The 16,963-nt window shown below is 44.1% G+C and overlaps 3 protein-coding genes and 1 long non-coding RNA gene across 4 annotated transcripts; 1 reads left to right on the forward strand and 3 right to left on the reverse strand.

The window, feature by feature from the left end:
- Positions 1 to 36: 36 nt before the first annotated feature.
- Positions 37 to 3,557, reverse strand: LOC100830914 (cysteine synthase). The gene is made up of 10 exons (XM_003564420.4): positions 3,236 to 3,557; positions 2,817 to 2,926; positions 2,684 to 2,741; positions 2,341 to 2,604; positions 2,086 to 2,223; positions 1,212 to 1,263; positions 1,074 to 1,123; positions 911 to 970; positions 710 to 790; positions 37 to 577 (listed from the first exon to the last, which is right to left on the reverse strand). The coding sequence occupies exons 1-10, from the start codon at positions 3,479 to 3,481 to the stop codon at positions 488 to 490; spliced, it is 1,149 nt and encodes a 382-aa protein (XP_003564468.2). The 5' UTR covers positions 3,482 to 3,557; the 3' UTR covers positions 37 to 487.
- Positions 3,558 to 3,873: 316 nt separating this feature from the next.
- Positions 3,874 to 8,058, reverse strand: LOC100830606 (NADH--cytochrome b5 reductase 1). Its single transcript, XM_003564419.4, has 9 exons — positions 7,747 to 8,058; positions 6,446 to 6,587; positions 6,269 to 6,359; positions 6,031 to 6,108; positions 5,773 to 5,853; positions 5,599 to 5,688; positions 4,939 to 5,004; positions 4,368 to 4,454; positions 3,874 to 4,260 (listed from the first exon to the last, which is right to left on the reverse strand). Exons 1-9 carry the CDS (start codon positions 7,856 to 7,858, stop codon positions 4,168 to 4,170), a joined length of 840 nt encoding a protein of 279 aa, XP_003564467.1. The 5' UTR covers positions 7,859 to 8,058; the 3' UTR covers positions 3,874 to 4,167.
- Positions 8,059 to 8,668: 610 nt separating this feature from the next.
- Positions 8,669 to 11,432, forward strand: LOC104582888. The gene is made up of 2 exons (XR_002963333.1): positions 8,669 to 9,518; positions 10,147 to 11,432. It is a non-coding gene; the product is annotated as an uncharacterized LOC104582888 (long non-coding RNA).
- Positions 11,433 to 14,493: 3,061 nt separating this feature from the next.
- Positions 14,494 to 15,835, reverse strand: LOC100832023 (uncharacterized protein At5g19025). Its single transcript, XM_003564424.3, has one exon. The coding sequence runs from the start codon at positions 15,554 to 15,556 to the stop codon at positions 14,870 to 14,872; it is 687 nt and encodes a 228-aa protein (XP_003564472.1). The 5' UTR covers positions 15,557 to 15,835; the 3' UTR covers positions 14,494 to 14,869.
- Between the last annotated feature and the right edge of the window lie 1,128 nt (positions 15,836 to 16,963).

Consider the following 16,963-nt stretch of genomic DNA (forward strand, 5'->3'; position numbering starts at 1 on the left):
TCTTGGGCTGTGCATAATTAAGACTGAATCAAAGGCTGGAGATCATAAAATGCTAAATGAGAAAAACAAATTCAGTTTCCTAAAAACGAATAGAAGAACAGGTTCAGACATTTTATAGATCGCCGAAATATCATACTGTTACAACTCTGTCTTGTTCCAGGCCCTAGACTACCCGAAGAAAGATCCTAAGCGAACTGCAGCATCTATGGATGTGCAGTAAGTTCCCACGTCATCTTTGCTAGGGTTTTCCTGTAACCAAGGTGCAGGCCTGCAGCCCACCTGCCAGCAACTGCGCAGAATTTCAAACTGCTATGACCAATGCTTTTGGCGAGAGCATTTCAAAACTTCAGACGCTGCTTAATGCATCTAGCCATCAACCAAGGACTTGTCATTTCAAAACTTCAGAAGCTTCAATGTTTGTTGTCCGTGGAAGCCTGTCAGGTTTACACATGATAGCGTTTGTCTCTCTTGGAGTGGAAGAAGCTAGTCATCTCTTCCTCATTCTTCGAACTGAGTTATATATCGGACGGAATAAAATGCTAGATATATATCTCTCTCCAAAGCTGGGGAAAATAACCTGCAAATTTATGCGACTAATTAATCATTTGAGTGGGTTACAGAAGGGCACTCTATCACAGCGTTAGGCGCTTCACTATTAACAGATAGCAATGTCGTAAGGATAACATGTTCAAATAGATGGAAATCCCACCACAATAAGCTTTCCAGCATTTTCAGGTCTTTTGGCCACGTTCATAGCAGCAACAGCTGCAGCACCTGATGATATGCCAACCTGTAAAACAACACATGTAACAAGTCATGAATCTCAAAGCATAGAAATTCAAGCAGATGCTGCAAAAAAACGACAAAATGGTAATGACAAAATAATTTATTTAGCTGTGCAGTTGCTTACCAGCAATCCCTCTTTTAGTGCAAGTTGCCTTGCAACATCAACTGCCTCTGCAGTGGTAACCTGCAAGTTGAACAACCACAATCAACGCGGCAGCTTGTAAGAACCGCCAAGTGTCGGCCAGATTGGTAAATATAAACAGAGTACTAAAGTCGGCATTACAGACCTTAACGACCTCATCAAGCAGCTGAACATCTAAAATGCTTGGAATATAACCTGTTATTATGACATTGACCAAAGGGTGTAAATACCAAGGGAAGTATATTCACACACTCATCTCTCAAATGCGTTCAACTGAATTTACCTGGGCTGTCACCAGAAATTACACTAGTTTCAGCAGGTTCTACACCGATGACCTGATAATTATAGGACAAGACAAACGTCAGAACAGATCGAAGTCCACTAGAAAATATGTGAAGACAGTCAAAAAGTTTCAGCTGTTTCAGTTATCAAATGTTAGGCCAGATAGATGACAGATACATCAATATTACTGTATTTCTAGAAATTATGATAGTACACTCAATAACTTTGGAATGAAACATGGGACAGAAGTATGTTGCTACTGGTTTTTTCTCAACTAGTAAAATAGTAGTGTGTGCGTGTATGTTCCCTAAAAGGTACTCCCTCGATACCTTAGTACATGTCATTCTAGCATTTAAATTTAGTTCCTAGATACATGCTATTCTAGGGCATAACTTTACAACAAATTTTTCACTTGCATAGCCCTCTGGATATTTCCATTGTTATTTATTAGTATGGACTAGAGTAATACACAATTTCCAAAGATAATATGTGGCCTCATGAAGAGGGGTAAGCCAATTTTGTCTACAATCTTGGTTGAAGTGTAAAATCCTACAAAGACACGCATTCAGGAACAGAGTTAGTAAATTGCACAAATGTCAAAGTGGTACACCTAGTAGCAGAGCGGTGAGTTATTTCAAACCAAAACCTCAATGTTATTTTGAAATTCGGCTTCTGACTTTTTGGTAGACCATTCAAGCACTTTGCACATACAAATCAAGTAAATTAGTGCATCTACAAGTGGTGGCATGAAAATACGATATAATCCAAAGCATTGAGCAAAGACTGAAAAAATGATTGTGTTGCAGAAAACAAGATAATCATATCTGCTATTTTCTTACAAATTGAAATATCTTGATGAGGGAAAGAGTGGAAACCTTAATATCTTTGTTCATCATTTTCAAATAACGCCCAGTGCCAGTAATAGTACCACCTGTCCCGATGCTTGCAACAAGTATGTCAACAGTACCCAGTGTGTCCTCCCATATTTCTGGGCCTGTGGTTTGAAAGTGGATCTGTAATTACCCAAGTGACTTCTCAATAGATCATTTAAAAGAAGTTGGCAAATGAATTTCACATGTGACATATTACAGATATCATATGGGAAAATGATAATGGCTTGAATTCTCAACCTCACTGTTAGCTGAATTGTTGAATTGCTGAAACATGTACGCATTTGGTGTCTTTGAAGCTATTTCCTCAGCTTTATCTAGAGCTCCTTTTAGTCCCGTTGCAGGATCAGTTAACACAATCTCCGCTCCAAATGCGCGTAGAAGAATGCGTCTCTCAACATCTATTGATGAAGGCATAGTTGCTATCAGTTTGTATCCTCTAGCAGCAGCTACTGAAGCTAGGCCTATGCCAGTATTCCCAGTAGTTGGTTCTACCAAAATGGTCTGCATAGGCATAATGTATCTGCAAATTTAGCAACTTCTCGACAATAACACTCTAAAAAATTATAAAAACGATCATAACCTTATTTGGAGAAATTAACCCTTTCTCTTCGGCATCATTAATCATGCTTAATCCAATCCTAGAAAACATATTGAATGAGAAGTGGCACAAACAGAATTGCAGCACACAATGCAAGTACAATAACAAGGTATACCTATCTTTGACGCTTCGGCAAGGTCCCATGTACTCAAGCTTTGCAGCGATATTAGAGACACAACCTTCAACAACATTATTTAGATATACCATTGGGGTTTTTCCAATTAGCTGATCAACAAGATAGATAATGTTATATCAGAACAAACTGACCCTAACCAAATATCCTCCACGCATGATTAGATAGTTCATAGTAGAAAGTAAAGAAACGACACCATCAGCGTCCAGTAGAGCGTCCACTTTGATTGATATTTAGAACTCATATTTTCAGTCATAACACCAGATATTCAAATTCCAATCGAGTGGTAGAACAGAATCCCATACTCACTTCCCCTCGAGTAAATAAGTAAATATGAATGCTCAATGGCCTCAGCCAACTTACAAAAAAAGTGAAGAAAAAGATAGGAATAGGCCAGGCACCTGAGTGACGTCCAGCGCAATGTTCACCGCTTCAATATCATCCGCGTACTCCTCTGGGATCTCGACGGCGGCGGGGGCCGCGGCCTTAGGAGAGGAAGCCGTGGGAAGGGGCCGGCGCGCTGCGACAGCACGTGGGGAGGCGAGGAAGCTGGGTGCCCGTAGGCCAGTAGCGTAGGTGGATGCGTAGGACATTGCGGCGGTGGACGGGAGGAGGAGCGAGCAGGCTGGCGGCGACGCCATCGCCATGGCCGCTGTCTGCGTGAGGGGTTTTAGAGAGAGGAAAGAGAGGAGCCGTTCTTCGGATAAGGGAAAATGGGGAATGGGTTATCGGGTCAGGAGCGGTTTAGGGCAGGACCATCCCAATGACCGGGAGCTGCTGCTTTAGATTGGCCTTTTCAAATTCGAGTTTGCAGCATTTGAGTTTCAGACTGTAAAGTACTGTACTGAGTACTCTATTTGCATTCCAATCAGGCTGTCCAAATGTCATCAGCGCGGCAGGTAAACATCGCGGTACTGTTTGAAATGCAGAAGACAAATTTCAATAGCCGGTGTCACGTAAACACGTGTTCAGGCCCACAAAATATCGGTAGCAAACACCTACTCCTGCTGTACAGACCTCATGAAAAATTATAGCGGTCTGAAACAAGGCTTAGCATGCCAACAGCAGCACAGCCAAGCAGCTCGTTAGGCAGAAGTGAAGAGAAAACCGTTTAACTTTCTTCTCAAAACCAATCACAAAAGTGCAATCAAGGAAAATGTGGGCATCTACCAAGGCAGCTAACGTTTGCCCACAAAAATGAAGGTACATATTTGTTTTTTTCTCACGACAAATCATGCATTTCTGCTGTCAGCTAACAAAAGGGGTCAGACAACAATCTCCATGTCCGAAAGATATTATAGGCAACGCGGCCTTATTTTGGTGCTCCGGGATCTTAGAACTGGAACTGCATCTCATTTGTGTATCCAAGCGCCTCAAGGTGTGCGGCCATCGCCTTGTTCATAGGAGGAGGACCACATCTCAGGATCTGAAATGGTCAGAACACATAAACATAGAGGGAGGATACAGATAGGGGTTTCCCGAAAATGACCCCTTTGTAAACCAAGTTCAAGGGAATGAATACTTGAGTGTTACCTGAATATCCTCAGCAGGTGCTGGACAATGGGTTTTAATCATTTCCTGGGATACAAACCCAACACCACCATTCCATACTTCAGGAGGCTGCACATCAAAAAAGCAGTATGAGATCTTTAGTACAATTCAAGTAATAATTCTTGATGCAATTCTTTGCCGGCTGACTAGGGGACATGAGAGCACAATGTTACTTTTAGCAGATAAAAGACAAATAAATAAGGCAGGTACATTTAGAACTATATTATCCACCCAAAATACCTCCTTAATTATTTTAAATAGTCCAGCAATCCTCAAAACCTATCTATGTGACTGTCTTTGTGCACAGTATTGTCCTGCACTGCAATTATCTCGACATGCAACATTACAGAGTATTCAACAGACCATCCCTTGTTATGGCCATGAGATTCATAACAGAAAAATCTGCACCTACTTCTACCATCCCCAAGATAAATGGAAAATGTAGAATCCTTGATCCTACTGTTTCTGAACAAAGCTACTAATTTTTTCGACACATCAAATTCATTGTACTAATTTGATATGCAAATATAACTCCTGAAGAATATAGGTGCACCTGATTCAAGACGTAGAAGATCTTAAAGCGATCAGGATAGTCTTCTGCCATGCTGTCCAGCTCTTCCTGCACAGATTCAACAGAGCTATAAATTTGGCACCAAAGCACACAATCGTACACAACTAGGAAACTGCATTCATCATAAAGGAATGCATGCAATTGACCTAAACGGTTACCGGAAAGAAAAAATCATACATAGAACCATGATCACAACTTGAAAATTATAACTCTTTGCTCAAGCACATGCTGCTGCCAAGGATTAGAGTAACACTGGTGTTCATGTATATGTGAGTTCCAGCTACAAATTACTATGTATGGCTCCTTCCCATATCATGCAGTACAAGTTGAACAAGTACTGTATACCTTAAACATTCTAGATTATTTACACTTAAAGTATCCTAAGCTGAACACAAAAGGAAAAGAAAAAAAATACTTGGCATTAAATTGCTGTCATGAACAACTCAATGACATGCATATATAATTGATATTTGGTATGACCTTCAATGCCCGTAAATATGTTAAAGGTACGTGCCGCAGTAAGTCTGGTCTAATAAGTCAACAGTTGGAAAGTCAAATATATGTCCTAGGTATGTTTTCAGTATTAGACTACTGCACTGAAACACAAATAACGGTCTCTACAAAACAAAAAGGTGATTCCACCTTCAGAAGAATGTCTTCAGATGTGACATTTGCGTAGATTAGATGAACTTTTGTTTTATCATTGGGGTTCTCGAGAATTGCCCTTGCAACCTGTAAGAGCAGAAAAAGGCTTGTTACCCAGGACTAAAGAAATTGGCCTGTAGGATCATTGAAGAACTTTGAACTTATTGTTACTTGGAACATCGGAGTAATGCCTGATCCACCAGCTAGCATTCCGAATGCTCTAACTTGCCCAACTTGGTACTTGAAACGACCCTAGATCAGAGAAGAAATCATCTTAAACTCATAACTACATATAGAATAAGCATTACATTGTGAACATGGACTAATAAATAAGAACATTTATGCTGGCTAAACCAGAATCCATAGTCAAAAGGAAGCCGTATCTCTTATGAACATAACATAATTTGTTCAGGACAGAATGAATATCACCTTAGGTCCCTTCACAGACATATAATCACCAACTTTCATTTCACGAAAATGATGAGACATTCTTCCTTGAGGATACATCTGTATTTTATGGAAAGGGAAGGTATTAAAAGAGAAATCACAACTGAATGCACACGTGTGGCACGAAAGGGTAAGGATTCAAGATTCTCAAAATAATATCTGTGCATATTCAAAGAAGGAATATATCGGCACAGTATAGAGAAGTGGAGGTGGTTTATACCTTTATAACAAGCTGAAAATTTCCAAGATCACAATCCAATGTAGTAGGTGTGTATGATTTGATTACTTCTTCACCAGTGGCATCTTGTCCTCTGCAATAATAAGACAGAACATAGGCATGATTTAAAAGAAATGGTACATTCTAAGAGAACACTTAACAAGGAAGAAGAAACCAAACCTGCAGCTGATATGTTGACCAATTGGAAGGCCTAATACAGAAGTAGGAGTGGGGAGAGCAAATCGGAATTTGGCCACATTATGACTAATTTGCTTCTTTTCTACAAGTTTAAACTCTTTGAAGTTCTCAGGATCCAAGCAGCCTGGAGGAAGAAAGAAGAACTATTACAATCAATTGAGCTATAGCCTATCAGCTTCCGGTTACAGAACAAGGTTTAAGTGCAAATAATTTATTTGATTATAGAAGAAATTAGTAACGGGTGCTAAAATCCCTCCCAACCACAAAGTGTCTCTATTTGGACATTGACACGGTTGAAATATTAAGGTATATGGCAGTATATTGATAAAACCCATCGACACTATATTATTATGACAACACTTCTCAAGTATCCGATTAAAAAAAATGGTATCGGTGGCGAACGTTTTGGAAATTTGAGAGCACCTATGTCATCCAAAAAGGCATGATTTTCGTGAACTGGAGCCTGGAGGGAGTACAATTAAAGATTAAAGAGGCATGCACATTAAACAATGAATAAAAAGTACTGCTGGAGAGGGACAGCACCCAGACCCAGTCATTGGAATCACATCAGTACCACAATCTGAGTCCATAATTTCAATAAAAGCAAAACAGATATTTGCGGCTAGGTTGATAAAATAGATCTATCTCCCCATAACATGTACTCCCTCCGTTTCTAAATACTTGTCGCTGTTTTAGTTTGCACTAAAACAGCGACAAGTATTTAGCAACGGAGGGAGTAGTTATTCACTCATAGTAACATCTGGAAAGACTAAGCAACCAAGACAAATGAAGAAATAAGCGCGAGCACAGCTCACTTTGGCCCTCTAGAAATGGAGTCTGCAGTCAAAATAAGTAAATAACTGCAGCGTTCTGCCACCGAGCAACAGATGAAAATTGAAAACAGGTAAGCAATTCCCTGCGATATATTTCCTCTAGTCGTTAAGCAGACTACTCCAAGCATCAGCAATTCTTAACCTGTTCAGGTTGGTAAGTACAGAAGTCAATTGGCTTCTTATGCCAGTATAATGGCGGCTTCGAAAGGACACTCTGCAGGTCGAGTACAGCAGGTAGTATCGCCAAGCAAAAGAAGTAATCAAACAAACGAACCAGTTCACAGGCTAATCGCGGGCTCACGGCTCCGCTCGCTCTCCACCGAAACTAATCGAATTCAAAAGCCCACGGATTTGGGACAACCAGATCGCAAATGAATCACAGGCATCCCCATCTAGGCATGCACGCATCTGCGGAAAATTCGTCGTCGGAGGAGGAGGAACCACACATACCCTTGGGCTTCTTGGATCGTCGGAGGAGGAAGGCGCCGCCCACGGCGACGGCGACGACCGCGACGGCGACGGCCACCATGGTCTCGACGCTCCGCCCCAGCAGGAAATCCATGGTGAACGACCGCGCAAGCCCACCCACGCGCGCTTTCTCCCTTGCTAAGCCCTTGTATCAGTCCGGGGGTTTGGTACAGCGCTTCGGGGCGGGGTTGGTTCGGCGGGCGGGAGGAGATGAGCTCCGGAGCGAAGGTTGGTTGGTGGGTGACTGGGAGGTGTGGCGGTCAGTGGCGGAGATCGCGAGGTTTTCAACTCGCCTTTTTGCCCTCGTAGAAACTCGAAACCAGGTCAAAACACGATGTCTGAATTCAAGTTCCAAGCGAAAAGCCGGTGTAAATTTCATTTCCGCACGTCACCGCAGGGGGACTTTGGACAGTAATTTCGCATTCAGGCCATTAGGCCAATCGCTTTCAAGCTTCAAGCCTGAGGTTGGGCGGCCTGTCCTGGTGTGCTTTCCAACGTGGGTAGGTGGCTTTGTGATACAGCAGGTTGTTTAGACTACTTTGAAAGTTTCCTGTGGTCGGACTGATCCGATCAGCGGCGGATTGCTGGGTGGTTTGGGGCTGGGGCTGGGTCGTGTATGGAGCAAAGGAGCAGGTGCAGCACCTTGCACGCCGTCTTAAAAGGAAAAGGGAATGGAATAAAATGGCGTTCTTTGCCAGATCTCGACTTCTCTATCAGGGAGGCTTTTTTTAGCGAAATCTATCAGGGAGTCTATACCTCTCCTCTCTAAAGGCGGAAAAATCCCCTGCCCTTTCAACGTGGCCACTCGGCCGTCGTCCGTTTGGCATACGTGGTCGCTTCTTCGCCGTTTGCTTTCGGTCTCCCCCCGAGGCCCGAGACCATCCCTCTCTGCCAGCAGGTGAGCACAGCGGCCCAGCGTCTCCGTCTCCCTTCCCATCTCTCTACCTTTTCGGAGCTAGGGTTCGAGCCTGCGCCGCCGCCAGCCTCCGAGTCCGTCACCGCCACCGAGTCCGCACCGATCAGATCGACCCCGACTTGCTCTACGCCCTCCAATACGTCCTCCCCAAAATCGATACTCGTACCTACGTCATCGAGGACCCAGCCAGCGGCGGCGCCGACCTCCCGTTCAGGGCGGATACCCATGGTGAAGTCATAAACGCCCCCGTACCCTCTCCAGCCCGGGAAAGAAGCAAGCGCCGGGTGGAGGAGGAGAACCTGTGGACAGACGTCTCCCCCATCCCCTCCTCGGCCCGGGCAAGAGGCAAGCGCCGCATGGAGGAGAACCCGTCAGCGGAAATCCCGTGGTACGAAGCATCGCCCTCGACTCCCGAGCGGCCGAAATCGCCCACGCAGAGCGCCGCGCCGCTGCCTCCACCAGTGGACGGCCAATCGGCCATCCCTTCCGTCGGCGGCTCCCCAGCCCCAATTTCCCTCCCCTATTATCCTCTATCTCCCACTGCCCCACTCAACCCTCCACTCGCCATCGAATCCCAAAACCCTAGAGCCGGACTGCCGGAGGCCGGAACCCAGCCGCAGGCGCACGAAAACTTCTAACCGCCAACGTCTTGCGTCCTGCCCCTCCGCTGGATTTCCCCTCTTCCTTTGTCACGCGCATGGATGTTGAGATGGACCACGCGACCGGTCGTGTGAGACTATGGCAAAGGGCAGGGGCGGATTCCTGTGCCAGTGGTGACCAACACAAGTCGGTGTCAAGCTGCAAGAAAGGATGACAAAGGCAAAACAAATATGCCATGGTGAGTTTGGTATTTGTAAAGGTTGTTTTGTGAACTGAAATCCTGATGTTGTTTGTGAATGTTAATTCATTGTCGTGATTGAAATTGTGATTTTCTGAATTTTGATGATTGTGCAAATTGTTTTTAATCTGTCCAGTTCCTTGCGGTAGTGACACGATAAGATTGACTAAAATCTATTTGTGCTCTCTCAAAAAAAAAACCTGTGCTGTTTACTTTCTCTTGGAAGGATGTTCCATCTATTTATTTATTTTTCTAGACAAAGGATATAGTTACTCTAATGCAGAGGCCTTTTTTTCATGGCTACTCATTTACGTAGTATTATATTTCTGATGATCCTGAACAATGCACTCAGGTACTGCAGCTGGATGTTTGAACTGATTCAATATTGATTATTTGGGATTAGATTACCTTCTAGGTGTTTTTGTTTTGCTTCCCAGTGGAATTGTTGTATGACTGTATCAAGGGTGATTAAGGATGCTGATAATGTTACCTGCAAAAAAAAAGTATACTGACAATATTGCCACATTATCCTTTCTGTTCTATTCTCTAACACTGAACATTATGCTTACATCTCTATATTTTCTTTCTGGCATAATCCAAATAATTATTTACCATTTTTCCTCACTAGGAAACAAAACAAGGCACCTGACCGTTTTTTTCTTTTGAGAGGACACCTGATCATTTGTGAACCACGATCTCAGCTTCAGTACTGCATCCAAAGCTACACCGAATCATCCCAGCTTCAGTACTTTAGGCTGTACCTGTTGCATCTGATTTTACAGTTTTATACTGCGCATTCAGTTTGAGAAGAGTTTCACTTTCACATTTGCTTTATAAATTTAAATTGTAGTTTCAGTTTCAAAAGAGTTTCAGTATAAGAAGAGCCTTATTCAGTCCTAGATTCAGTTTCAGACAATATTCAGTTTCAAGTAGTATCATGATCAGTTAGTCAGTGGTTTCCTAATGATTTTCTATTTTGGCTTCCAATTTTTTCAGATTAGTGTCAGTGCTCCGCGGCTTAAAGAGCAGCTAAATTTCGTGGCTTAAGAACTAGACAGGTTATTCTTTTGGGTTTTTCTTTGATTGCTGCCAGTTGAACTTTCAGTCTTGTTTTGTCGGTCAGGAGGTTCCAAGAAGAGCAGGAGAGGAAGGCGGGGTGATACTGTCATTGTTCTTTGAATTTAGCCTCTCACATCATTTAAATTACAGTGCTGAGTTTAAGTTATACTGTAGTTGTACATGTGTTTGCAAGTGATGCTCTTTTCAGAGCTGTAATACTCCATTGTCTTGTTTAGTTAGAATTCGTTAACTGGTCTCTTGCATGTGTATCGATCCTTCTTACATGGCATATTTTTCTACATGTGCATACATATATTAGCTTAGATGGATTGCATCCATCGATTTTGGTCAAAAAACAAGCTTGACAGCCAGATGGGTTCTAGATCAGGACAAGTATGCATGGAGACCCGGCTAGGCCAAGTTTCCTTCATACTCATTTCAGCTTCTCATTTCCCTTTGTTACATATTTCCTTTCATATTTGCTATCTTAGAGTATTGTTAATAATTACACTCACGTTTCTATCCATGTTGTCTTAATTATCTTGGTTTCTTAATTATTCAGAGATAAATTAATCTAATTTGCAATGTTTGCCGTGGTGATACATATACAGGTCATGGGAAAGCACAAGGATACTAAGATGAATTAGTATGTGACCTTCATTAACTCCTGAATATATGGCTCTCATGGTGGGTTCATTAGTGATAGTACATCAACTTCATTTGTCTCACGGATGTCTGTGTATATGATGTATTTAACAGTGCTTGTGAGCCATTTTGATTAGAAGCATTACATTGTTCTTGTTCGCATATATTATTGAGTCATGTCTCAAGGTAATTGAGTTTTTGTTTTTCTTCCGCTATCTCTCAGTGTAACTCCATTGTTCTATCTGTTTTATGTGCTCACCATGCAAACTGTAAATGTTGGAACCAAACACTAACAAATGTTGATGTCCAAATATTTGTCAAATAATTTGGCTACAGTGAAATGTGTAAATCATTTTGCCAGTTTTTTGGCACACTGGTTATAATCCAAAGAACTCCACATGTCAATATTTTATTCATGTTTTTACTGTGGTTTTCACAAAAACAAAAGGTACCAAGATGCCTTCTACAAACATGACCATATTGACTTGACGCCACTCCGGTGGTTGCATGTATGGCTAAACATCCTCTCACAAAACAAAAAATAACAAGACCTGATCAACGGAGCTGTTTGCGCAGCGAAACGCGCTTCACCGTCTAGTACCCGCTAAAGCCTGCAAGTGAATACGAGAACAAGGGGCCTTGAAACAAACTTGTTATTGGGCCCTCTGGCCCTGAAACAAACAAGGGGCCCGATCAATTCGCCCTTCTGGCCTTCTGGGGCCGCTGACGGCCTCTTCAGTCTTCGTGACCGCCACTGCCCCTGATCGATAGTCAGTCAGGCGGGGGCCCAGCAAAGTTCCGGCTCCCAGCCTACAGAGTACAGTCACTTCAAATTGTGGAACACACAAGTATCAGCATGGCTCTTGAGCTTAAGCTGAACCAGGGCACGAAGCAAGAACGCACAGAACCGACCTACTGGGATGTTGGCCGTTGGCTATGCTGGACTAGTTGAAGGATCTCCCTACACGGTGTAAACATCTCCGGATCTGACCCAGAGCCCAGAGGTGCAACGCAAAGCACCAGGTAAGGTTTCAGTGGGTGGCGAGGGAACTGCGCAAGTGACAAGAAAAAAGATGTGGAAATTAGATAATTGCAGCACAGGTTGGAGCATAATTTTACTTGCACCAAAGACCAATTTTAGTCAGAAACTTGGAAACTATGTAAAACAGCAGAAAACCAAAACCACTGGACTAAAGATAGAAACACTTGAACTGTTGCACCCTAAACCATCTAAGGATTTATTACATGCCCACAGTATACTAAAATACTACAATTCTTCTCATTATCCGATGACTATTTTCCAAAAGAAACATGTCATGCCAAAATGTAAAGACAACATGTACATACATCTACAACTCTGCATAAGAGGGTCAAAGGTATCTAGATTCTAGATACAGTTTTTGAAACTTGAGCAAGCACAAGAGATCATCATGAAACAAATTTTGGGTTCCACAAGCCTGTAAAATTAATAGAAAGGGAATTGAAGTATCCATGATCTTGGGAGAAAGCAGTCCATGAATGGCTGATTGACTGCCACCGATGAATTGAGAAGCGAGCAAAACTACATAAACACGGAGAACCAAAAGCATACCATTATCAGAAGTATTGAATTTCTCATCTGTGGAAGTATCAGTTTCCCCTGAACAGAACCCTTGGTGATTAAAGGATGTATCATATGCACAGTGTGAAAGAATGTGCAATCTAAACTTTTGAACTGAAAGCCGATACTGATATTGAACGAGCCCACTATGTTATGAGTTCAAAGGATCTGCAAGGTAGCAGCAGTTTCTATCAGATAAATGCATCGAAATGGCGTTTGCAAAAAAAAAAAGGTTACATGTGACATCTTTATCTCAACGTACCAAACCATAAAAGGCAACCAGTTGAATACCCAATATAAACCAAACAAGATGTTAAACTTGTCTCGAGTCGAATCTTGATCTGAACACTCTTAGCATCAGTAGTGCTACAAGGCTACCACCATTTCGATTGGAATAACTCCAACTAGAGCTGAAAATATACATATCCAAGATGGGAAACATGAACTGATAAAAGATTTACAACGGGCAATAATTATTTGATAGAGTGCGAAATCCCATTTCAATTAGCAGAAACAGTAATTCATGAACCCTCCATGCAAATGAAAGACAGAAAAAAAAAAGGAAGTGCAAACATGGTAAAGAATGAACCACACCCATAGGATGCAGGTTCACCATACGACGACGATATTAAGGAGAACAAAAGGACTAAAGAACTGTGCAGTTACAGCATACAGGTATTTTACTCCATAAGAGATACAGTGTTTCTTAAGTTATGTTCCTAATAAGGTCTGTTTTTTGTTCGAGAAAAGGAAGATCTTTGTTTTCTGTTCGAGAGAAAAGTAAGGCCCGTTTCTACTAATATAACTGAAGTGACTAAAAGTATATTTAGGTTGGGAAGCCACAACACATGAGTTCATGACGAAGTGCAAATGAAACGAATGAGGAAAATAAGATAGGAAGCAGGTAAAGAAACAACATGAAGGAACATGCTAGTTCACAACATTAAGTTTACTTCCTTTCGTCTGAGGCATTGGAATGGCATTTAAAAAAAAAACGATCATACGACCGTGTTCCACTATCGAGGATAACGGAACAAACCCAGGTTCACAGGAAGCATCCTGTTCTTCACGCCTGCCGCCGTCAAGGCTAAAAAGCACACACACAGCAAGAGCTTAAGCTCTAAACAGAGTTTTAAGCATAAAGATAGCAATAAAGAAAACATCCAGCACCCAGGGCTGGCGCCAAAAGTTGGAGGGCTGGCATTGGAATGGCATGGTAAAGAAGCACCGAATTATGCAGAATCATTTGTCAGAGAAATAAAGAATGAACAAAGAAAACACTGGGATGAGGAAATATGAGGATTGTGCGTTTAAAACTTCGCAATATGGCACAAGAATGGCATACAAGAAATAGAACATGTGTTTCAGCATACAAATTTCAGAACTTGGTCCTTTCTATAATCGAACATAATCAAGACATAAATCATTTTTATTTCAAACTTAGGTTGATTTATTGAAAAAAAATTACGAACTAGACAGGAGCTCTGTCATTTCAATGTTATTGATTTTTCAGTTTCCACTGAAGCCACTCTGTAGCTTAACCACATAAAGTTCATGGATCAAGATATAAGAACATTGCAAGCTCAACTAGTACTTCAGGTGAATAACAGACTACCAGTGAAAGATCAGGTTATCATCCATGGCATGAAGGAGCTACAAAATTGCCATGAATGAATCAGGTGAAAGTAGCTCTTCATAAAGTGCAAATCAACACAAACTACTGTCAGGTATGCAAAGTCAGCGGCAACAAAGCAACTGGCAAGAACAGCAACCAGGTATGACAGTATGTAGTCTGCGATTGTTTATCCAGAATCTCATGAAAAAACAGAGAATGAACAAGCAGCCATATATTTATGTTCAATCATTCTCTGCATGATCGCATATAATGTATAGTCTATCATCCGATCTAACCTTTTCTATCATCCCTTATTCCCTGTCCCTATAGTTATTACCAAGGGTGCAGCTTATATTTCACCTAGTACTACTTATTAGTGCTGAGAAGGAACATCGAGGAGCCCTTGTTTGTTCGGAGAAAGTTGTTCCCTCTCTACTTCTTGATCCGGCGCACCTTCTTTGGGCCCCAGACCTCCATGCGGCCCTTGGGGCAGCCACAGGGAGCGCGGAAGATGAGCACGGTGCGGCCATTGGGCGGCGCCATCTTGCGGAGCTCGGCCTCAAGCTCGCGGTGCGCGTCCCCGAGATCCACGGGGCGCGCCCCCTGGGCCGCGAGCAGCGGCGATCGCGGCGGGCGGCCGCGCACGCAGTCCTCCGTCTCGAGCTGGATGTCGAACTCGACGGCCTTCTTGAGGCCCCTGCACCGCGGCCTGCCGCACTTGCGCGTGTGGTGGCCCATGACCCCCCACCCGAGCGCCGCCCCGGCGACGGCCGCGGCGGCGGCGGCGAAGGCGAAGACGGAGGAGAGACAGCAGGACGCGGCCGGGTGGAGCAGCGCGGCCATCTCGAGCAGCAGCAGCTTGACGTGCGGGATCACGAGGAAGCCCAGCGCGGCCGGCACGGCGAGGAGCACGAGCGCGTCGACCGCGGCCATCGGCCAGTGGTCGCATGAGGAGGAGGAAGAGGAGGAGGTGAGGTGGTGGTGGTGCCTGGAGGAGGCGGAGGGGGAGGAGGCGCGCTTGGATCGGGCGGTGCAGCAGGAGGAGGAAGAGGAGTCCGCGGCCCTGCGGCGGTGCTCGAACGCGCGGAGGAACTCGATGAGGCTGCGGCACTCGGCCATGGCGCGGAAGGAAGGATGTCCGGCGGGCAATTCACCCGTTTCCCTGTGGTGCGCGAGTTTTGGGAGAAGGAGGTGGGGCGGTGCGGTGGGGGCGTCGGGATCTGTGGGGGGAACCAACTACTACTAGTGCTGCCTTGGGATTTGCCGATCGGATCGGTGGGGTTGGGGACTCGGCACGCCCCGGGGTTGGCCCGGTCAGACGTGTCTCGTTCGCTTGACGTGCTTCTGCTGCTGCTTCTGGGCGAGGACGGCACGGCACGGCACAGCGGTGGATCGAAGGCCGAGTGGCGCGATAGATCGGAGGCGTAGCCCGAGAAGATGACGCAGCCGCCGCGAACGGAGCGCCGCCAAAAATGTCAACGTTGCATTACGTCCCCTACTTGACTTGCAATTGGACGTGTCACCGGCTGGACCCCTCCTGATGGTTCGGCTGGCTGGCTCTAGTCGCAGGCTCGCAGCGCCGTACCAGCAGTCCAGCACTTCTGCTAACTTCTGTGGCTGGCTGCGTTCCTTCTACCCCAAAAGTTTCCGTGGACAGGTGCACAACGGGGGGAAAAAGCTTCGCAACACGCACGTCTCTGCCGCTGCCACCACGGAGGAATTTCGGCCGTTCAAGGATTGGCTAGCGACTTTTTCGGTTCGTCATTGCTAGTTCCGCCTGGTGTCGTCCTGACATGGTGCTTCATCCATGCATCTTTCCATGGGAACCCTTTTTTGCTTGTCGCTCTGGTGCATTCTGATCAAGGAATGTCCCGTCTGACGAGCAAACACCATTCCGGGAAGATTGCGATTACGAGATTGCGACGCCTTGCCTTGCGAACACCCACGATCACGCCCCTCCCTCCTTCCTAAAACTCTTTGACGACAGATACCAGACCCAGCTTTCTGACCGCTATTACGGGAGTGTACTTTATGATATTTCGTCAAATAACCACTTCATGGGTGCTATACTTGTATGGTGGAAGATAAGCCCTGGCGTGAATTAAACCAACGGACTCATGATAATGGCATATGGAAGCATGGTCAAGCAGGCGAATGACATTGTCAATCGCATGACCACATTCCGGTCCCAAGCTCTCAGATCGGCAGAGTTTTCCTCGGTTTCACATGGGATAGGAACTCCTTTGATTCAGCGATCAACTTATTTCCCTTCCTTGACCGTACTTGTACGTTGAACAAGTCGGTTGCTGAAATTTGGATCGTTTGTTCGTAAATTGTGGATGTTACAAATGAATACTCCATCCGATCGAGCAACAAACAACGATTTCATGCTACTGCATAATAATACTACAAAAGTATTCCCTTTGATGTTAAATTCTTGACTCAAATTTGCTCAAATATGGATGTATCTATTCTTAAAAAACGTCTAGATACATATAATATTTCAACAACAATTTAGCATCGGAG

Source organism: Brachypodium distachyon, chromosome 2, assembly GCF_000005505.3.
Source record: "Brachypodium distachyon strain Bd21 chromosome 2, Brachypodium_distachyon_v3.0, whole genome shotgun sequence".
Lineage (NCBI taxonomy): Eukaryota > Viridiplantae > Streptophyta > Magnoliopsida > Poales > Poaceae > Brachypodium > Brachypodium distachyon.